The sequence below is a fragment of the Lathamus discolor genome, chromosome 3 (assembly GCF_037157495.1).
Source record: "Lathamus discolor isolate bLatDis1 chromosome 3, bLatDis1.hap1, whole genome shotgun sequence".
Classification (NCBI taxonomy): Eukaryota; Metazoa; Chordata; class Aves; order Psittaciformes; family Psittacidae; genus Lathamus; species Lathamus discolor.
In genome coordinates, this window is record NC_088886.1 from 138,874,992 (window position 1) to 138,897,929 (window position 22,938).

Here is a 22,938-nt window from a genome sequence, read left to right on the forward strand (position 1 = left end):
ACAAACAAACTCAAACCATAAATTCCTTTGCTTCAATACAGCTCCATCCATCCAACCCCATTTCCTCACCTAGACTGCTCTATTGACTCTGTGTCTCCTGTATTTCTCAATACTTATTTGCAATTGATGACTAAGTTTAGTTCCTCATCTTCTTTCCTCAGTCTTAACTCTTTCCTTTGCCCCTAGCATCAAAATGCTTCATGCTCAGACCAAGTCTGCTACTCAGAGCAATGCTGGAAAAGCACATCAGCAGTTAGTGCTGCTGTAATTGCCAAGGGGAAGAGAAGCATACCTTTAGCACCTGGGAGACCTGCTTCTCCTCTAAATCCCTGTAAGCCAGGAGGACCTGCAGAAAAATGACCATTATGCGCCACTAAAGAAGAAAAGCTATGAGAAGCTGTCACTCCGGTTTTGTTTTCTCTAGTCTCTAGATTTCATGGCAAAAGAATGCAGCACTCACCTGGAGGACCTTGTGGGCCTGGAGAACCCATCAGACCTGTGAATAACGAACACGGATTTTCTTTCAGTAACACCACAATTAGAAAATTAACTTTCAGTTTGCCATCCACAGCACGATAGGTGTTCAGCAGATTGGAATTCCCTCAGCCACTGAAACAATTTGCATCACTGCATCCCCAAACCCATGACAACAAATCTACACAACTTAGTTTTTGTGACATAGAGTAAATGGTTTTCCCTAAAGCAAGGTAAAGAGACTCAAGCCTTACACTTTGGCTGGGATGCTGGGATCTGTACTTCAGGGGGGACCTAATTTTTCATAGTGCATTTTTTATTGCAGTTACATGTATTGTAGAGCTGTAACTGTGAGAAGCCTATTAGGGATATGGAGCTTACCTTATTATTTCTGAAAGCAGAGAAAAAAACAGTTGGAAACATTACACATCTTGAAGATTGGTGCTTTGCAAAGCCCTGCCAATCCTCATTCTCACTTAAAAATATCCAAGAATTTATTGCTCTAAAGGTTATGTGTACCTACCAAAGTAAATTTTACCTAAATTGAGGACCATTCATTCACTTTTCCCATGACTGCAGTGCAACACAAGTGAAACAGGAAGGCTGGAGTGCTTATTTACTCCTATGCAGTCTGCTAGGCTCTCTCAGTCCATCTTCATATTTACCTTTAAGGCCAGCAGAACCCGGGGGACCAGGTGGCCCTGGAGGACCTGGCTCACCAATACCACCTGTAGGGTAAGAGCATGAATAGATAATTGTGATCCTGTGTTTCCATTATTTTCTATTATGCTTTCTCTGGCAAGTGTCATGATTAATCTGCTGGTCAGTTTGAAACACCAAACTAAGCATTCATTGTCCAAGAAAGAAATCCCATCTCATTGGGATTCAGGATGAGCAAGAAATCCCCCAGCTTTGGTGACTTGGGTAACAGGGAAGGTGACCTTGATACTAAGTGCTTTTGTTTCTGCTGAAGTCAAACCTGACTGTGAGACCTGGCAAACCAAAGAACCCTTGTTTACCCAAGTTTGGCAAAAAAAAAATCCTTAGTCAAGATTTGTCTGTGCTGGAAAATGTCTAAAATAAAATCTGGATTTGAATAATCAAGTACTATCACTGAGGTGTTTTATAAATCAAACAAATAGGACCAAACTCTAGCTTTTGTCCATCTCTGCTTTATCCAAAAATGGGACACCTAGTTCCTACCTCTGTCTCCTTTTTCTCCAAATCCTGGTGGCCCAGGCTCCCCTCGAGGCCCTGGTAGCCCTTCTCGACCTCTCTGTCCCATAGGACCTTCCATGCCAGGATCACCTACAGGAAACAAATGCCTTGTAAAAAAAGGTGTCTTTAGGGAGGTCTTGGGCAAGAGGATCCATGGCCACCTCCATAGGGGAAGGCAATGATCACACCGACCTGGAGTCTGTATTCCTATGACACATGTCAATCAATTATGAGAGACTCGCAGCATTGACAAAGATGCTTACCCATGCTGCCTTTCTGTCCTTTTGGTCCTTCTGGTCCTTGGTGTCCAATTGGACCAGGAATGCCTGGAAAATAAAACACAACAAATGTTCAGAGTTCTTGTCTGAGTGCCATGAAAGAATAATATGTAAATGACAGGGACCTGAACCCTGGAGAGATTCATCAGCTAGGGTAAAGAAGATATTACTTGGAAGGTAGGTACTTGAACAGGGATCGCCCTAGAAGAACACAATACTTCTAAGAGCACAGGGAAGCTGGGCCAAGTACTCATGCAGCTGTGGGACTCTTTCAGAGGTAGGCTGGGATCTTCACAACCTCAAATTAGGTACGTTTGGTTAAGTGGAAATCAGGCTCAGGCCTTGCTTGTAACCAAGCCTCCAAGCTGTGCCTGTAGCTCAGCACCAAGTGACTTAATCAAGTGACTTAGACTATGCTAAATATCGACTCTTCAGGGAATCACCTTGAGATAACTGTGCAGTTCAAAATTTGCTCCTGCCTACAGTAATGTCACTAAATGTCCTCCCTCAAAGGGGAATTGTACTATTGCCTACCTGGGACACCAGGAAGTCCTCGCTCTCCTGTAGAGAGAAAGAAAAAGACATTCAGTGGGGAACAGGTCTTCCCTGTTTGTCACTTTAGCAAACCCTAAAGCCCCATATAAAGAGGTTTATGCTCCTAACAAGTTTACAAGTTCTACCACCTCCAGCAATACCACATTGGCGTTCTTGTATTTATGCAATGGACTGAATCATTCACACCATGCAAAATTCTCTGAAGCACTCTGATTAAACCAGGTAGAGCTTGGCTTCAGGAATTACTTTCATCTAGGTGAAAGAAGTTTCTAGATTCAAAGTGAGATCTGCTAGATCTTCTAATGTGAACTCTTAAACTGTCTTGCCTGGAAGAAGGGCAAAAGAACCCAATCATCATAACCATGTCTGAACTAGAGAATGCATCAGTTTCTCCATCTAACTTGTGGAGTAACAAAAATCCACTTGTTACCCAGGCCCTATGGCAGGTTGCTGATCTACCTGAGAAAGCAGGTAACTCCCAACTCACCTCTGGGACCTTGCATTCCCATGTCACCTAAGTGGGGAAAAAAATTAAATTAGGAGAGATCCTAGAGCTATTTCCAACAATTATGCATTCATTTTGTTTTTCTGGTTGCTTTCCCACCTTCAATGAAACACAAAGGAGTTTTGGGTGAACAGGGATACTTCACACTTGAATAGTGCAGGATCAGACCCATTGCACTAGTGGCACAACGCAAGATTGGATCTCCTGTATTAGTTCTGCATGGGATCAGGCCCTCTACACTTTATGCAGCAAACTAGCTCTACACTCTAGTAGGACAAGGAAGGAGATCATCCCTTTGTATTTGGCACTGGTGAGACTGCACCTAGAATAATGTGGTTTTTGGTCTCCTCGCTGTAAGAGAGATATTGAGGTGCTGGAGCAGGTCCAGAGAAGGGCAAAAAAGCTGGTAAAGGGCCTGGAGCACAGGTGTGATGAGGGGTGGCTGAGGAAACTTGACTTGTCCAGTCTGGAGAAGAGAAGGGTCAGGGGAGACCTTATCGCTCTCTACAACTACCTGAAAGGGGGATGGAGAGAGGAGGAGGCTGGTCTCTTCTTCCGAGTAACAAGCAATAGGACAAGAGGAAACAGCCTCAATTTGTGCCAAGGGAGGTTTAGACTGGATATTAGGAACAATTTCTTCACCAAGAGGGTTGTCAAACACAGGAACAGGTGCTCAGGGAGCTGTCTGAGTCACCCGTACTGGAACTATTTAAAAGACGTTTAGAAGTGGCACTTGGGGACATGGTTTAGTGGTGGACTTGGAAATGTTATGTTTACAGTTGGACTGGATGATCTTAAAGGTCTTTTCCAACCTAAAGGATTCTGCGATTCTTTTTGTTCAAGTATAAACCAGCTTCATCTTTCTCACTGCCAGTTGCTGCCTGTGGCAACATCCAGCCCAAACTTGGGCATTGCCAGAGTAAGGACAGGGGAAGAGAAGGAGGAGTATATGGTTGTACCTTTCTCACCAGGTTCTCCTCTCTCCCCTCGGAAGTAGCCTGTAACAGAAAGTGAAGGGGCTTAGAGCTCATCACACAACAGAATAGCTACTTGCTTCATGTACAAGGATCCTTCTGTTCGGAGCTTGAGTCTCCAGGCAGCACAGGCTATCAAGCCCAGCACAGCTTTCTAAGTAGTTTTCTCAGCAAATTTGCTTCTGCAAATACATGAAACTTCTGAAGCTGGGAGAATGTAGGCTCCTCTGATCTTAACCTATTTCTATCATCTGCTAAACAGAAGTAAATTGTTCACAAAAACAATTGTGATTGCTAACAAAAGTAGCAGGGGAAACAAAGTGTGGACTCATTTTTCTGGGCAGTTCTTTCAAAATGGAAAGCTTTTTTGCTGCAGCAAACACGATATGACTTGGCACAGGATGGTATATCTACAAGCTCCTTTCTTCTCTTTTCTGTTGTCTTTAAGAGATGCACCACCAGCGTAAGTGGTAGCACTCTGAGCTCCAGCACAGCCTGCCTGTGAGGACAGGTAAGGACACTATTTTTGGCAGACTTCATTGCATTCTGGAAGTCCTGATCTTTAGGCCCTTGGGCAAGAAAATCTTCCCATTCCCATTCAAATAACCTGGTCTCAGGCAGCATCACAGCCATTGACTCTGCTCACCTCGTTCCATTTCCTTGTTCAGTCTGCTCTTCACCATCAGCCAGACTGACTCTTCATTTTCATAGGGGAAGCTTGAGGAGGGTGAAATACCATGAAGAAAGTCTACTCTTGAAACATCCTTTTCTATTTTTGAATTCCCTTGGTTAATTGCCAGAAGGCCGCCATTGATTCTTTCCAGGTCTTCCACACGAGCTTTCAGCTTTCTCACCTCGTCCGCTGGAAGTTAAAGGAAAATGCTAGGGAACATCTGTTGCCACAGATGCATGCCTGAAATACCTACTTTTAATAGCAGGGACCAGGCAACACTGTGTCAGATAGCTATGGCCACTTTGTTTTGCAGGATTGCTTTTTGTATCTATTCTTCTAGCAGGGATATCTGGAGTTAAAATGACAACTTTGGAATCTGTTAGTCTCTGAGAAGACCTCAGATCTCAGGAGTTTTCCTAACCTACTCACCCCAAGACTACATAACCCCTCATTAAAGTTTAATACTCCTCATCCATTCTTTCTGTACATTTGTAATATCTTAGTGGCAGTCAAGCTGAATGTGCTCCCCCTCATCTCTTTGGCTTGCTGTCTCTGATAACTGGCCTCTTTACCAGCTTATGCCCTCTTTCTATCCCATTCAACATTTCATTCCTCAGTTATTGCTTACCCAGAGCAATGAGTCCAAAAAGCAATCCAAGGAGAAGCAACCAGGCCAGAAGCAAACCCAGTAGCCATTTCCACCAGCTACAGCAGGAAATACAGGGACACCAGGATGGTGCTGATCCAACTGCACCCCCCACATCGCCATTCCGTATTTCTGGAAGAGGGAAGGGGCAGTCTCCTGGTTAATGAAATGTTCCTTAACTTCAATCAAGAATCTCTTACAACAAGGACACCAACTCTAATCCATTATACAAAGGGCTATGGAGAAAAATCTTTACATCCCACTCTGCACATGATGGATGTAACTCTTGTCCCTGTGGAAGCTGGGAACATCATTCTCAATGAAAATTCCAACAGGGGACAACACTCAGTGCATTTTATAATAACAACTGAAAAACGTGGTTCCCTTGAGATCATCCATGTCACTTAAGGATTGCTTTTTTATATATTGTGCTTTGGCACTTTCTTCCAATTAAAGTCTAAATTGCATCACTTACCTGCATAAGCTGCTTTGTCCCTTGTTGCTGCTGATTTTAGTCCTCCTGTTTTAACAGCAGTAAAAGAGGTTTTAAAAGTCTTTCTGTGCACTATTAAAGTTAGAGCACTAGCTTGAAAGAGGAAGGCAGTAATGGAAGCAGGAGGAAGTTCTATTGTTTTTTCCACAAGGACAAACTCTTACCATTTACATCTGATTTTATGCCAGTATCTGTAGCATAAGAGGAGGTCAATCCCTGCTTCTCTTTCTTCAAAGTGTCTTCTGCAAAGGATCCTGAACAGGTAATTAAAAACATTACATCAGAAGTTCATCCAGGCCTATCTTTTCTCTTTGGCAAAAGGCATATTTTTTACTGGGACAACACAATAGCTCTGCCTTTTTTTTGCTTTCAAAGCTCCTGAGCTTTGCAAAATATTCCAAGGCACAATCTGAAGCTTCAAATGCAAAAGCTGGATCTAGATTGCAGCTGCCACGTTCAAAGGCTAACTGCCTGTCAGAGCTTCTTGTTTGGCTTGCAGAGGTTTGAGTCAGATGTCTTGAACAATGAACTCCCCCCATTTCTCTGCCCTAGCATATCCCCATGTCCAGAAGAAAAGTTACCTCCATTAAGCCCAGTGGTAGAGGCACTAAAGACTTTACCACTGTCCTTGTTCATGATCAAGCGCTCCACCTCCTTCTTTGCTGGGGCATTCTCCTTCTCCAGCAGCAGGAACTTGCAGTCTTTGCGCAGAATGTCTTCTCCTTGGGAGCTCAAAACTGTTCCCCCTGCGATAGTGGTAATGGATGGGAAAGAGGAGATGAGTGTGGGCCACTGAGTCATAACTGCAAGCCACAAGCTTTTTGTTCATTAAAATATGCAGTCCCATTGCAAGTGGAGTTGCCACTATTATAAGCACTAAGAGACACACTAGTCACTGAAGCTAAGAGTATACCCGTGTGTATCATTAGATTTCTTTAGAGATGTGTATTTCACTAGCAGGGAAGCAACCGCAACCAGAAATGGAGAGCATCTGGAATTCAGTCACATGAAGAAATTATCTGACCAATGACATCTTTGCTTCTCAAACACACTTACTATAGAATCATAGAAACTCAGACTGAGAGAGACATTCAAGGGCCACCAGCGCCAGCACAGGTTAAGCTGACAAGCAGCTTTAGCAGACCTACTCTGTCAAGCACAAAGGACTCCATATCCTTAGGAGGCAGGCATGGCTATGAGGCACTGAACTGTAGCTTACTGAGGGTTGGCACAGGCCAAGCAAGGCTCAAAAACATTGGTGTGGTCACCATTCTGCAATCAGAAAGTACCAAGTATGCTTTGAACGGTGTACAAACCTGAACTTGCACACAAATTGACACAACACTGAAAATCAAGATAACCGTAATGGTATTATTCCATCACTTTAACACAAACCTGGAGTAAACCTGTATTAGAAATGTTATCATAACTTCTGTGGTATTTACATCTATTTTTAAGCCTCATCTTTGGAATTCCTTGGATTACAAAAGAAACTTGGCTTCCCTTACATACACACACAAAAACCAACCCTAATTTATAGATCTCAGTTGCAGAAGAAAGCTGGATAAGATGGATCCCAACTATTCAAGGCTACAGACCAGGAGAAAGAACTCCTCTCTTTTAAAAACAAATAATCTGATCATATGTAAGTCAATCCCTTGATTTTTCAGTGGTTGAGGCTGGTACTACTGCAAAATGATGTTTAAGAGCAACCTTGCAAATGTTTTGGCTTCAAATAAAGCACAATTTCACACGTGTGATCTTCTATCCCTGACATGCCTGTTGAACAGAAATAGCTGAAATTAAATCATCCAAGTTACTATTCAGAAAGTTACTGGCAAGAGACCTGGCTAGTGACATGTCATGCTCCTGAGGAGCAGGTCTTAGTATCACTCAGTTGGATGAATCTCTAACTCATTTTTATCATGATATGCTTGCTAAGGCCATGCCTAAACAACTGTGAATGACACACCTGCTGTGGTAGACACACCAGTACTTGCCATGGTGTTGCTCTGTGAAGTGTTCTTCATCCCATATGCTGCAAAGAAGAAATTTGAGAATGAAGAGATGAAGGATAACAAGGTATCCACACACCAACCCTGGTCTGCACACCATTTCGAAAGTCTTTTCCCATTCAAGGTATTTAGGACAATTCAAACAAGCAAGTAAATCTCCAGCAAGGAAACCTCCAGTGCTTCCATAGGCACTGAGAAGCTGTTCTTGCCCATGCAAAGTAGAGGAAATGTTCCTCAATATCACCCTATATGATGCTGTGCCACAAAAGATGATCATGAAGGAGCCTCTGTCAATATGAACTTCATAGTCACTATAGAAAAGGTGGGAGAAGGCAGCACACATTGTGTGACCCTCACACTTTTCCTAGGCTTAAATTGTACTGACCTGCAGAGGCTGCAGTAGCATTCTGGGGCAGGGTTGAAGAGCTTGGAGACAGGTTGTTTTGAACTCCAAACACTGCAAAGAAAAACATTGCCATAGGGGTTATAGGAGTCCTGCAGTGCAGGTGATATTCCAGCTAAAAACAAAACTACCAGCCAGCTGGAGGCATCACAGGCCTAAGCATTTTCTTAGATTTCAAAGATCTTCCTCACAGGATGGTTTTTTCCTTAGATCATTTTGCTGTGTAAGTTATTGCCAGCCCAGGACAATAATGATGACCACTTTAAGACATGATCTCAAGTTTGACTGTGAGGCCACTCACTCACAGAGTAATTTCTGCAGGTAGGGCACTTGGCAAAAAAGTAAATTCAGAAAACTGGCTTGGACTTACCAAGGTAGATTCAAGGATCTAACTGTACAGTGCATACTGTCAAAGTACTGCCCAGAGAGAAGCAAACAGCTTGGAAGGTGACACCTTTGGTGCCAGAATCAGTGTGTACAGTGTACAGTCTGCTCTCATACACCCTGCTCTCTTTGCAGGCCCAGCCAGAGACCCTGCATGATGGCACTGTGCTGTGTAGACACAGTGTGTCTATAGACACATGTGGATTAGGACATGAGTCTATTTTTTCAGGCATTATCCTGAGTTGTTCTAGGGAAGAAACAGGCTACCCTAACAGACAAATTATTCTCCTTGGAAAATCTCTAGCGTTCCCTGCCTCCCAGACAAAAATAGTCAGGAGCTAACACCAGCTATAGAGGTCTGACTTCGAATAAATCCACTGTAAATATATAGCTGGGGTATGTAGATAAGCTGCTGACACTGAGATGAGGAACAGAAGAGAAACAGAATGATATTGGCATTATTTCATTGTACATGCCAGGACTGTGGTGATGAAGGGAATAAGAGATAATTCTGACCTGTAGAGGAAGTGCTCAGGCCTGCGTTCAGAGTATGGGTGCTGGGAGCCAGGTTATTTGGGACACCAAAAACTGCAAAAAGAGGAAGTGAAATGTTACTTCTCTGGAATCAGAAATCCAGCACCCAAAGGTCAGTGGCACATTCACAGGAATTAAGTCAGGGTCACTGTGAAATGCAGTTAATGAAAATGCACAATAATTGCAGAGAGGAAAAACCTTGACAATTGTGACACCAAACCACCCTGTTACTAAACTGACAAAGGGGAGAAGATTCTGCATCAGACAATTTTCAATCATGTGACAGTGTGAGAAAGCAAAGCTTTTTATAATATGCTGTCATAAAGCTTCCTATATTTTTCTCTGCAGCTGGGAAATGCAGCATCCCTGTCATTCAGGTCTTACAAGGTATAAGCACGCTCAACACTTATTACATCTAGGATTATGTCTTTAGTGTATGAGGACTGAAGGATTAGACCCAGTTGTTTTTACAACGGGATAGGAAAATTCAATGTTAACTAGAGTCTAAAACTAGTTTTGACATGGAATGTGAGCCTGACCTCATTGACAAAGCTATCATCAAAACTTTAGAAACAGATCAAGCAATAAGGAAAATATATCCCCACAAAGCAGGATTTTCAAATAGAGTCAGTGTAGAAGCAGAGAGTTACAGAAAACCAGAGAAAATTCAAGCCTAACCCCTGCCATCTCAATTCGTCCATCACTTTAGCTCTTCTTGCTGTGCGAAAAACCCCCACTGCTGTTGACACAGTTTGATTATGGAATTATATTCTTCAAGCCTGGACAGTCCAGGAAGCATACCTGAACCTGTAGAGTGAGACATAGCATTGATCAAGGAAGAACTGTTATGGTATCCACCAAGGGAAGACCCAGCAGGCAGAGTGGACGACCACATGTATGAAGGGAGAGCGGTATTCAGTACGGTTGTATCGTAAGTCCCCGACACTGTATAAAAACCAAACAGAAGTGTGTTTTGATAAAACCAGGCATGTGGCTCAGCATGCATTGCAGCTTTACATGGCAAATAACCTCATCTGCCTTAAATTTCAATCACCCTTGTGGAGTCAACACAGTGACTGCAGATCAACATGGTATAACTGATCTCAAATGACAGGTGATTACAGCTCACCTGAATTTTAACCAATGGAATAAAGATTGATCTTGTAGCATCATCATTCACAAAACCTTGAAGAGATTTCATTGCTTGTTCATGCTGATACTAGAATAAAACTCTTCAGTCCACCATTCTGTTAATTAATCATTCTGGGCCATGGGATGTATTTTGCTTCCCACAGGTGGCTTTGATTGGTTCACTAGTGTACTGAGCTAAAATTCCCAGTTTTAGACAGGATTTGAACCATGCACAAATGAAAAGGTATTGCTTGTTCCTAGATACTGGTGGAGGACAGTGGAGTGAATGTGAATACCACTGCCTCAAGCCCTGTGGTGAGGCTTATAAAAGCTGGTTATAGTATTTTAAGCACCACTTCTATTATTAACAAGTTCTAGCGATCTCTGAAGTGTGTGGTGTGCACAATAAATCAAACACTGACCCAAATGTTGTCTTCAGTGCTATCTCCATCTTTCTTGAAGATAACAGATCAAATCTCTTCAAGAGGTATTTGCTTACAGCTCTTGCCTATGCCAGAAGCACCTCTGAATTAAAGCTGGCGGCAGCAGGAACTGGCTTATTTTTATGGAAATTAGACAAGTAACTAGGAAGCTACGCAAGATGGCTCTTGTTAGGACAACATCTGGACAGCCCTCCAGCATTCTGACCCTTTTTCTGTATTGCCACCACTGTTTGGGACAGAAACTGTGTTTTCTTACTGATATGTTCTTAGCAGCTGGGCATTTTTATGGCAAATGATGTTTGGAATGGCTCCAGCATTGCCAAGTACCTGACTGAGAGCTCTCAGTAACCATCTTTGTCTCCACCACAGCCTTTTTTGGTATTGGGAGTGTACTTGATGGTGACCGAGTAGGGCTGCAGCTGGCTGATCGACTTCCTTTCAGCAAACGTTTCACATCATCCAGTTCTGTCCCTGTCAGGAAAAGAAAAGTGTCCAGATCATCCAAAAACCATTGTTTCATTGATCTATAATCTTGCCCTGGCTGAACCATTCAGTGTCACTTACACGTGTGTCAATGAAGTTGTACTTTCTGGGGGTGCCACTTACTAACAAAGCTTCAGGGCCTCTCTTTCTGGGACTAAGTACAACTACATCCTTGCAAGACCACCATCTAACATACAGCATGCTTCCTTATTTAGAAAGGGGAGATGAATGTTCTTAACAGCGAAAAAGAATTACATGCTGCTATCTGTTGTCATGAAGACTGGACCTCAGAGACACTGCAAACATACCCACAGCAGCAACATCGTCTGTCTTATACCTGATCCCTCTGGAATAAAAGCCATGGCACTTACATCTGCCAGAAGGAGATGCACTCTGCAGTCGGACTCGTATTTCACTCTCTGGAAAAAGTAAAAGCAGATCATGAATATGGAGTGAGATGTATTTGTGCCCTGGGCTGGGAATGAATCTTTAGGCTGAACTGAATTTTTCCCTTCTTATTGTCTATGTTCCACTTTGCTGTCTTGCCGCTTGATCTGAGCGGCACTTATGGACCAATGTGAACCAGCTGTAAATTGCTTTGGGTGATTTTTCGTTTTGGGGTCACATTTTGCAACACTTAATTCCAGAGAGGGCCTCTGTTGAAGTCAATAGCATTGTTACTACCAGACATACAGAAGGCCTACTCCATATATGCAGTTCTCAATCACATTGATATTCCCACTCATCACAAATATTGTTATTATTGTCCTTCTGGACGCAAACCTAGAGAGCCAAAAGAAGCTTAGGAAATACACAAATTCCCCACTACTTCTTGGGTAAAATTCACACTACAATGGGCTCTACGATTCAGTCTCTTACAACTTGCTGACTTTTCTTCTGACTCACTGAATGTAACCAGGCCAGTTTAAGTCAATATTCTCACAAGGTACTTGATTTTATTACTGACTTCTACTGTCCAGCACAAGATACTGTGGAGTTAATGCGATTTGGCTGGGTCAAGCCTTTAAGCTTGCTACCCATAAGCAAACTTATCAGCCAGGACATGTGACACATGTTCCTTAAGATGAAATCTGACAGTGCATGCACTACAAAAGACACACTAGCCTTGGCATTCATGTGGAGAAGCTGATGGATTGGGTTATTTTTTGAAGTAATATGAGAAACTGGAGCTAATTCTCTGGTGTCTGTTTTATTATGTATGGCCTAGTTCTGCTGGGAGCTTATGTAAGTGTGCTAGAGGAGACTGAAGATCTGAGGCAGAATAACTGGTAGCTCTGACACTCCAACAGAAGTGTGCAAGAGCACACTTTGATTTATATCCACTGCTAAAATTAACTTGGATAACGTGACATAATAGTTTCCTCTTCAAGCAACTGGGAACAGATATTACACACTTACAGACCAAGATAGCCCTTCTTTCCCCAGCACTGCTAATAAATAATTAGACCTGAATGATTTAAACAATTCAGATCTTTACAGTGAGCTGGCTAAACAGACCACAGCAGACCATAATTTCCTCACCATCTCCTTAGTACGAGCATGATACCATTTCAGGATATGGCCTTACAGTTTGTAAGATAGATCACGTTAGGAGGAACATGAATACACTATATTCATGTTGATAGCAATTACTATAAAAATGTCATAAACAGGTCACAGAGCACAGACGGATTGAGTTATCGTAGCGAACGGACAAAATGGAAGATGATGTCCTATGCTCCCAGTTGTCCAGCTCCCCAAATAGATCCTCTTTTCTGACACAGTTCAAACCACCATGACCTTCACTGGGGTCAATTTTTACATTGAGTTTGCACGAGCAATTGCTTACTGATAAATGGTTCACATCTGCAGTAGCGTAAATCTGCGTACCTCATCTTACTACTTTGCACTTACTGATTGCAGCTAAGGAACAGCTCCATTTAGCACACCCTGAATAAAAAACAAAGGAGGCTTCTAAAAGAACAGTATCACTCACCTCGACTTTGGCTTCTCCCTCTTGTGGCTGCAGATGCTGTGAACAGCAATGAGAGTAAAGCAATATTAGGGTTTACCACCCATGACATCTCAGAAAATTAACACATGGTCTTGCTCAGAGTGCTCAGATTCAGACAGTAACCTTTACTTGGGGCACAGCTGGGGAAATTGAACCCTTAGAGTTTTTACCATGCCCCCTTTAGACTATAAGGTATCTAAAGAATCAGTAGCACCTTGAGCATTTCTGGACCAATTGCTGTTTCTTTTTGTACACATAAATGCACACAGATTATGACCTCCCATTTCAATTGCCCCAAAAGAAGCTAATGAGGCTGTTTACCCCATTAACTAAGGTTGCACACTGTGAAACCCTGCCTTCTCTCTGAGAAAGACTGCCTGATCATATTGTTTCACTATGTACAGTGGGAAAAATTGGCAGCTCAGTTTAGACAGGGTAACCTCATACCTGCTGACAATGTTTAGTGTAAATATATCACCTGATAGAGAGTTCATCTTCCCATATAAATAGGCTGAAGTCTAGAAAATTGCTACTGGAAAAGCATATGTAGCAATGCTCAAGATCCTGAGTCTGGACTTTCTTCCTTGGAGCTGTTCTCCCAGTTATGGCAGAGCAGAGGAAAGGAAATTATACAATGCATCCCATGTCTATGTTCTCCCATCCACGGTCTGTGCCATATGGGGAGCATAACAAGAGAAGCTGAGGGTAGCAGATATACAGTATGCATCCTCTGAATATGCATCAGCTAGAGACCCTGTTGTCAGATGTTAATGTAATGTAAACCCCAAATAACTCCTCCAAAGTCATGGAGCTGCACTGGCTGCGCAATACAGAGCAAACATAGGTCGGGTGAGACACAGCAATGTGCAAAAAGCCACCATAGTCACCAACTCACATGACCTTGCCATCAAGTTCAGAGGAACAGCTCTAAAAAGAACATACCAAACTCTTTTCTGGGAAACTCAGGAGAAGAGTTGGCACTGGAGCTCCCTGCAGAGAATAGAAAGGTGTTCATTAATACTTTGCACAAGATCATTAAAAGCTTTCAAAACATGTCTTCCTTGTAACTGTCTAATCCCAGCGGGCAACAAACATTTCCACTTAAAAAAAAAAAAAAAGAGCTGTTGAGGATTACATGAAAGGGCTGCTAATGTCTTTCATCAAAAATATGTCACAACTCCTTTTAGGAATGAGCATTTCTATCCATAAGAGTTAAAAATCATTAAAAATGTGTCCCCGATGGCTTATTTCCTAGCAAAACCATAATGGTATTCTTGTGCTACCTGGGAAGATCCTGCATTAATGCAACCTCAGAGTGCACTACACATTGCCTCCTTATGGCATATTCTGTGATACCTTCGTAAGTTGCATGGCGGTTAACATAGGTTTTTCTTTCAAATGTTGAGCCAGGTGATTTGGTGAGAGTAGAGCTGGGAGACTGGGTTTGTCTGTAGCCAGAAGATGACGTTGAATTCAATCTACCACTTCCACCTATAGGTAAAACAAAATACACTTGGCAAATTGAAGACATGGTCTGGATGTACACTCTGGATACCGTGGGTGCTTTATGTTGCTGTTGTCTGAGCTGGACAAATTTGCATTGGTACCTCACAACTCGAGATTGGCAAGAACAACATTTGGGTCTAACTCTGACTGTCCTCAGCATTCAGTGCAGGGAGAAGTATTTGTTATCATTGTGGTTTCAAAAAAACATTGTCTATGATATATATGACAGTAGGTTTTGGCCTAGGATGATGAATGAGCCATCTCCCCTGAGCAGGACTACTTGGCTCTTGATGGTGCTGGGTTTTGGTTTGGATACAGATCTGCCTGTAAACTCAAGTGTTATATGGCACAGACCACAAAAAACTGTGAGACTTTTAAGCCAAACTCAAAGTGCTGAAGGATACAGCTCATGAGATAAGGGAAAGCAGAGATAAGTCCACTTCCCTTCCAAAGCAGGTATCCACACTCTCACTTAGTCATGCCTTAGTCAGCTCACTTTCTGGAGAAGTGACTGAGGTGTGCCTCAGGCCCGAGGCATCTTGAAGATTATTAGTGGCTGTTATATTTTGACAGAAGAAAGAATTTCCCTCCTAATTTACATCAGTGATGTGGAGAAAGAACCAAGCAGACATAAGTAATGTGTCCATACTCTTATATGGAATCAAATTCTGGAGTATGATCAGACAGCAGCAAAAAGGCAGCCCTGTAATAAAGGGCACCATATCCATGCTGATCAGCAGGATCAGACTGGATATTGTTTACTCATCCCTGCAAAAAGAGCATGCCCATGTGATCTCAACAGAGTGCTTTCTTGCCAGCTTTCCCCTCTACAAGGACCTGTATTGTTCTGTAACTTTTCGACTTAATTCAGCAGGAAGAACTACTGTGACAAGTAGGCCTCTGTTAGAGGCATTCTGAAAGCAGAGATTAGAAAATGCTTTATGAAACTTCAGGAGCTCATTACCTCTAAAGTTCAGGTTCTTTTCCTCCACACACTCAAAATAAATAACAAGGGAGATGGCAATCCTGCCACAGTTGTCTGAGTTTGCAGGGCTGGGCTCAGTTCTCAGACTGGTGCCAGTCCAGACAATTACACTGACATCTCCTTTCACTGGAGTTACTTCACATCTCCTCTGAGGCAAAGTGATTCCATAGTCTGGCTTTTAATTGGTATGGAGGTGTCTGTCAGATCTACTGGGTATGGCTAATCCTCCCGTTGAGCTCCCAGACTGCACTTCACTCCCTTTGGTTTGACAACTCTGTCAGGGCATGGAGGATATTTTCTACAAGGATAGTTATACAATCTGGCCCGCTGAGGACAGAGAGGGGTGTGCCAGAAACCTGATTAGGAAGCTTATTCTTCAGACACCTTTGCCACGACAATCTAACAGCTGGGCAAAGAATGCTGTTAGAGAAGAACCCATGGAGTAGACAGCACATACTGATTTAGCACATCCAGAAAATCTGGCAGACCGTTTCAAAGTGCTAAGGCCGTGGACGAATACACCCACACAAGAAAATATTTTCTAGGAAATTCTGTAATTCTATCTATCTATCCTGAGCAAGATCAACAAAACGATTCGTCAAAACTGTCTTTGGCACAAGAATGGTCAGAATGACTGCGATTTGGAAATCCTGAAAGAAGGGAAATTTGGGTTCTAAATGACTTCCTAACAATAGTGGGAATGGCATTTTGTGGTGTTGTTTCCCTGAAATCAAGTTTCCCCTGTGGAAAATGGGAATTTTGCCATTTACTCACTCATCCTCACACCCAGCTTTAGAGAAGGAATACCTTTGTTTTGACTATTTGCCACTTCCACTTCCATAAACCTTATTTTCCTTACCTCTGGCTCATCCTACTCCCCTGGCCTGCATTTCTCCTCAGACCATTTCAGCTGCCCTTGCTCTCTTTTTGCTCACTGTGTAATGCCTTAATTCCTTACTTGAAGTCACATAGCTGCTGCTATGGGTGTAAGATCTCTTTTCCACTCCACTCCCTCCGGTGTGGGATGATGTTTTGAGCCCACTGCTGCTCCCTCCTTCTGGAAGAGATAAGCACAAGATGAGACATTCTCTCAAGGTAAAAGATCAGAAGAGCAACGACACTGCAAGACAAGGCAGGAGGTACCCAAAGCTGTCCTCACAATTACAAATACAGCTTCATGTCTGGTGAGATACCAAAACTGCAGGGAAGTGTCTTGGCAGAGTAGATAAAACATTCAGACTGCAGACCCAGCAGGTCTGTATTCAAGTTTTGCTCCACAGATGGACTGAAGGATACTCCTGATAACCCTCATCATAAATGAGATGCAATTCCTTTCCAACCTAGCTGGAGCAAGCTAATAAAGAATATGGTGCCATAAAGAGCATAGAGGATTCTTCCCTGCTGGTACTTGTACTTCCCGACAGAAGTAGAAATCACACCTGACATTACCCAGAAAGATTCACTCACTGTTGTCAGCTGGGTAAGATGACGGAAGAATACACTGCAGCCCTCTGTCTGGGTTTAAGCCCTTGGAGCATCTGGTCTACCAGTCTTAGTGGACTGCAGCTTTGTTTCTGACAGTATCCAGACAGCTTCCCACATCCTACTTCCTGCATATTCTCTAGTAAAAAGTATTTTGGGATAAGCATTTCTGAAAATAGCCCCTCTTTGGGTGCGAATCTTTCTGCACGGAGACCGCCTACACCCAGAGATTTATGGAAATAATGCAGTCAAAAAGCATGGAGGAGCACAGAACAGCAGAAGTAATGCAATGACAGTTACTTACTGGGTGGCAAGGATGTCAGTCTTGTGGTCACAGTCTCTGTAATAACTGAAGAAAGAAAAGGATGCAGAAGTATTGGCATGTTAATATAGTCAAACAAGATCAATGGTCTACTTAACTTCCATGGAAGAATGTGACTTATTCAAAGATGGTCTCATTTAAAGAACGGTCCATTAAGACCACACTGCCTGGAGGCTGCAGTCTCATTAGTACCCAACTGCTGTGTGTTTGTTTTCAAGCCTTCCTACCTCTACAGTAACTAGGGACATGCTGCCATGAAACGCTTTTGTTCTTCACAAGATCCCTGTAAAACATGGAAGTACCATTATTCCTGGGCACAGCCATTTGCTGGAACAGCAGGCCCCTTACTAGCTTCCTCCTAGTTAATTCCCATAATGCCAGCAGGAAAACTATCACCTGTTTTACACACAGCCAAAAACACATCTAAAGACCATCTTCTAGGCCACACAGGCACTGGTATCAGAGGTAGGAGGAAAGTCCGAATGTCTGCACTACTGGGTAAAAATGTTACCACAGGGCAATCACCTGTGGCTAAATAATCAGGTCATGCTACATGTCTCTGTATGTGTGATCTTGGCCCTTACTCTGTCTTCAACAGAGAGACCAGGGACAGATGCAGAATTTAGCTCTGGGCCTCTGGTCAGCATTCAATCCCTTAGAAAACTGAGAATCCACTTCTGCGATTTCTGGTGTGTGACTCAGAAAATGTTCTCCTTACGTCTTTCAGTAACTTCTGATCCATCTTGCCTCGTTTTCTTTGTTACAGAATCCATACCATTGCCACCTGTAAGGAAAGCAGACACTGCACTCAGAGCTCTGTGGACAGTGGGAGATTACAACAGCTCGCCACAAGGCTCACCACTTTTCTCCCTTCAGCTGTGGAAGACATCTATGACAGGGAGTTTATAATGCCTTTCCAGAGCCATATGAGTATTACTAACAGACCTGCATCACTTTACTACAAAACTGGATGCAGCAGAGCTGAAACAGCAGGAGGAGTTGTGAAGCCAGCAGGTGAAATAAGGGCCATTGAAGCAAATCCACTCAGCGCTGAAGAAGTTTAGACCTGGATTTACATCCCGACTTTGTGGCACTACACTATTGTCTCCTGTTGTGCCCCTAAAAAGGCTTGATCAAAACCACAGGATTGAAATGCCGCTCCCACACATCTGCTCTGGGCAGGACTCAACAGTACAGGATTAGAAATACAGGCAGTGGCAGGAGTAAGCTATATGCACCATGCCAGCACTGCCAGAAACACCTAAGCAGAGATACTGTTGCACTTTCGACAGTAATACTGTGCATCCTCTGGGTAAATCAATGCTAAAGCCACAACACTGACTTTAGTGAAGCAGAAAAACACTGGAGGCACGTTTAAACCAGCTATTTTCAGCATCTAGGAACTTAAGGTAGGAAGTGCTTTATCTTGTTTTATAAACAGAGCAGAGACAGTTTGGAGGCCCTGTCTGCATCTTTGGAATCTGATACAACTTAATGCCAGCTCAGGTCAGTCTACACAGCATTGGAATTACTGCTGGGAATGCTGTGCACACTCCCCTTCATACCTTGGATCACACTCTAGTAAAAATTACAGTCATACCTCTAGCAGAGGTATAACCGTCTGCCAAGGCAGGAATACCACAAAGAAACGTGATTGTGGAAAAACACCAATTAGAAGAGAAAACATTTCTGTCAGAAGGAAATACACATTTGCTTGCTCCTTGTCTCTCTAACTAACATTTTATCTTGTGTAGCCACAAACAATGAAAAGGAAGAGCTTTGAATTTATGCACAAGGTGATAATAGATCAGAATCTCCACTGCATTTGAAGGCTCCTCCTCAAAACTGAAGACCCAGCTGTACCAAAATGTACACAAGTAACAGGCTGAGTACAAAACACACACTGGGAAAAATTCCTTCCAGGTTTCAGAGCCCAGCTTGAGGCAGAACCCAAGATCATGCCCTCCAACTCCCATGTGAGTCTGAGCCTCATGATTCCACTTACCCTTCTGCAAAGGGTCTACTGAGTACCCCCCTTGATGTTACGCTTGCATCGACCACGCACAAATAACAGTACAAGGTAGGATGCAGTAGAGAATCTGCAGGAATATTTTCAGTTCATATTCAGTTCTGCTGTTCTCAGAGCTGGACAGCAACGATTTGAGTGTAGAAGACACACTATCAGTCAAGCCACTTTAACTTCCTATCACAGACTCAGCTCCACTTTGCAGAGAACACCCACAGTGCCCAGGGCCCCCACCCTCTGCACCTAAGACCTGAGCTTGGCTAAACAGCCCTGTAAATGTAGCTCCTGAGATCACATCCAAGTCTGTACACAACCTTGGCATCAGAATACTATCCACGCCTTACAGTGCTTGCTAACACTGGGGATTTCCAAGGGATTATCCAGAGTGCTGATTCCAAGGCATGTGCAAGACTGGAGCTGTATGAGTTAGGAGAGTTCCTCCTCCAGCAGAATAACAGTGCCCTCCAATGGAAGGCAATCTCTCTACTATTCTTCTTTATTACATTGACAGTGGAAACATCTTTCAAGCTCCAGCCCTAAAAAACAGACGCTGGAAGCTGTTGTCAGTGCTGTTGGCTTTGCCAGTGTTTTTGGCAGGGAACACAGTTTTGTATTTGGAAACTGCTTTCCTATTGCTTTGGAGCCCCAGAACTCCACTTCCCTTCTGCTATTGGGAAGTGGTGCTGCTTATGGGTGCTGGAAGAGGGCAGCACCACCACGGAGTGAATACATCTTCTGCATCTTTGCCTTCCCTTGAGGAAGGGGCATATATCTTGCTCTTTTACCAATAAAAATAGTAAAATAACAAGAGGTTAAACCACATCTTTGGAGACACACATGCCACAGCCCAGCTCCAGCACATGGTGCAGTTTTGATCTATGTTGCATGTGTTAGCCACACGAATGCAAAAGCCAGCCCAGGCTCCAGTAGGATGACTGAGCTGGATTTCCATTGCGCGCCAGGACTGACTCATTTCACCAGCTCCTATCTGGATTCACAAAGTCGTAGCTGTGGGCTACGTCTGTGGCAAAGCAATAGTGCTATTGAATCAGAGAAGCCACCTGCAGTCATCTCTGAGCAGCAAGCAGGAACTTGTGCGGTGGGATCACTCTCAAACAGTTCAGGCAGCATAAGAGAGGGCAACCCTATGGCCACTTTAACATAAGCTCACGGGTTGCAGTGTGCTTGTGGCACCCACAAAAACAGGGAACTTGCAGACCCTAATGGTGTGAAGAACCAGGAGAGGTCTAGCACTGCCACACTTGTCCACACTTTTTCCTCTCTGTAGAGCACTGAAAAGCAGGATAGTAACAGCAACCCAGCTTTGCAAGGCATACTTAGATCTGTGCTTTCCACATCAGCCTGACACTGCAGGGTGACTCCTGCACCCTCTTTTCCACCTGACTGCAGTGTAGCACACTGGCAAGGACACTAAGTCACTGAGATGGGACACTCAAACCCCTCTTACTATTTCAGAATTTAGGTACAGTGTGCAAAGGTAATAAAGTTTTTTACAGACATTTTTCCAAAGCGGAGGGCAATAGCCACAAAGGCACATTTTAATGGAAAAATGAAAGCAGGCACATTTCAGATTCTTTTATTCCTTCACAATGTCCTTCCAGTTTTCATGTCAGAATGCTGTTACACCCTCACTGCACATCCTTTCAACTCCCTCCTTCCTCCATTAATAAGGCTCCTGCTGTTAGACACTCCATTAGGAGAAGGAGGCACCAGCAGGTGCTGAGATTAATAACACTTAATGTCAGCAGAATCCTTTGATCACAAATACTCTGAGACTCAGTAGATGTCCCTAAACCATGTCACTGACTATGTTAAAAGTAAATGCCATGTCTCCCATCATATCAAATGTCTCTTAGGGTGCCCCTTTCTCTTAACCAAGCCTTTCAGGTGCCACTGTCCTGGGACTAGAATCACAGAATCAACAGGTTTTTAATAGAGTTTTAAAATTGCCCCTTATATCTCTTTCTTACACCACAGTCTAGGAATCTGACCTCCTCATTCTGCTTTAAAACCTGTTTCTTTTCAGTTATTCTAACAAAACTAACACAGTCAGAATCAAATCAACCAAATCTGCTCATTTTGTAGACTCACTGAAATGATGCTCATTCCAAGAAGCAGGTTAGTGCCCAATCAAAGCTTGGACATGCTGCAGGAACCAAATACTTCTCTGCCCACAACCCGTCCTGTCTTCTTTAACAGCAGTATGTGCTTATTTTCCAGAGCACAAGCAGGAGCACTGCCCAGACCTTACTCCACACTGCCAGGTACCTTCCTTTCAAAAACTTCTCCTCACTGTCTCTACTTAATTGACCTACTCAAGGAGAAACAGTCCAAAGCAAGGCCAGTCTGACCCACACAAGCTTCTCGCTTCTGGCACAGAAAGGGAGCCAAACAACCCGGCATTATACAAAACATGTTTGCAGAACAAGCAAGTGCTGCTGTCACCATTCCACAGATGAAGCAACTAGTCGCAGAAGGACAAGTAACTTCCCTGAAATCACTCTACAATTCAATCCAAGACAGGTCTTTTAGCTTATGCTACTGTGTTCAAATTGCCAGACCTGCTGCTCAAAGGTTTCAAACCAATTCTGAAAACACAGTTCTCCAACTTATTGTGACAAAGCTTCAATAACACCTTACAGTGCCTCCTAATCTTCTATGACAAAAATGTAGCACGAAGTCCATAGTCAATGAGTCACTGCTGATAAATAAGTCTACCCAGCATAGGACAAAACAAAGCTTGTCCATGGCAACACGAACTTTCACTCAGAAGCAGTTCCAGGCATTCTCAGGACTAAACATCAATTCCTCAATATTACACCCTGCACCCATCACCTGAAGCTCTGATTTACGATCATCATTCCTCCAGCACGTTTCAGCACTGCTCACTTTTAAAATGAGCCAACAGGTGATGTGCATTTCACCGTGCTGGTACCCTTACAGAACAGAGAACATCTAGCTAAGCTTTATCTATCTGCATGGCAGTATCACAAGGTGCATTAAAAATATACCAGAGCTTGGCTTCACATTTCTTATCTCCCAGCTGGTACACTCTAACTTGATGCTCACTTTAAAAGAGCAGTATCCACTGACAAACACAAACCCTGAATGACCCAGCTCTTACACAAATTTTTACATTGTATTCCCCAGAGAAACATGTAAGACCTCCTCTATTTTGCCTGAGAATTCAGCCTTACTCTTCAAGGAATCTAGGAGAGAGAAAATAAAGGATACTTTTTTTCTACTAATTTTTAAGTAATGTAACTTACCTGGAGTGCTTTGCTTACTGAACTGAAAATCTGTTTTTCTCCTCAAGCGTTTCCTTTCTACCAAAATTTGCCACCTACACTTTATATCACGTCCTTCCAAAGGT

The 22,938-nt window shown here is 43.1% G+C and overlaps 1 protein-coding gene across 1 annotated transcript in view; it reads right to left on the reverse strand.

Annotated features, from left to right (window-relative positions):
• The window catches only part of COL17A1 (collagen type XVII alpha 1 chain), a 38,024-nt gene extending 18,351 nt beyond the window's left edge, over positions 1–19,673 (reverse strand). The window contains exons 1-26 of the mRNA XM_065672192.1: positions 19,524–19,673; positions 18,237–18,302; positions 17,501–17,545; positions 16,673–16,771; positions 14,580–14,714; positions 14,166–14,213; positions 13,206–13,241; positions 11,581–11,628; positions 11,054–11,197; positions 9,954–10,097; positions 9,135–9,206; positions 8,217–8,288; positions 7,789–7,854; positions 6,398–6,562; positions 5,981–6,070; positions 5,799–5,843; positions 5,306–5,455; positions 4,651–4,866; positions 3,990–4,028; positions 3,013–3,039; positions 2,505–2,531; positions 1,956–2,018; positions 1,678–1,782; positions 1,140–1,202; positions 461–496; positions 293–346 (exon numbers count right to left, since the gene is read on the reverse strand). Of these exons, the coding sequence (XP_065528264.1) occupies positions 293–346; positions 461–496; positions 1,140–1,202; positions 1,678–1,782; positions 1,956–2,018; positions 2,505–2,531; positions 3,013–3,039; positions 3,990–4,028; positions 4,651–4,866; positions 5,306–5,455; positions 5,799–5,843; positions 5,981–6,070; positions 6,398–6,562; positions 7,789–7,854; positions 8,217–8,288; positions 9,135–9,206; positions 9,954–10,097; positions 11,054–11,197; positions 11,581–11,628; positions 13,206–13,241; positions 14,166–14,213; positions 14,580–14,714; positions 16,673–16,771; positions 17,501–17,545; positions 18,237–18,291 (2,044 nt within the window). The 5' untranslated portion in view covers positions 18,292–18,302; positions 19,524–19,673. The remainder of the gene's footprint in view (positions 1–292; positions 347–460; positions 497–1,139; positions 1,203–1,677; positions 1,783–1,955; positions 2,019–2,504; positions 2,532–3,012; positions 3,040–3,989; positions 4,029–4,650; positions 4,867–5,305; positions 5,456–5,798; positions 5,844–5,980; positions 6,071–6,397; positions 6,563–7,788; positions 7,855–8,216; positions 8,289–9,134; positions 9,207–9,953; positions 10,098–11,053; positions 11,198–11,580; positions 11,629–13,205; positions 13,242–14,165; positions 14,214–14,579; positions 14,715–16,672; positions 16,772–17,500; positions 17,546–18,236; positions 18,303–19,523) is intronic.
• Positions 19,674–22,938: the final 3,265 nt, after the last annotated feature.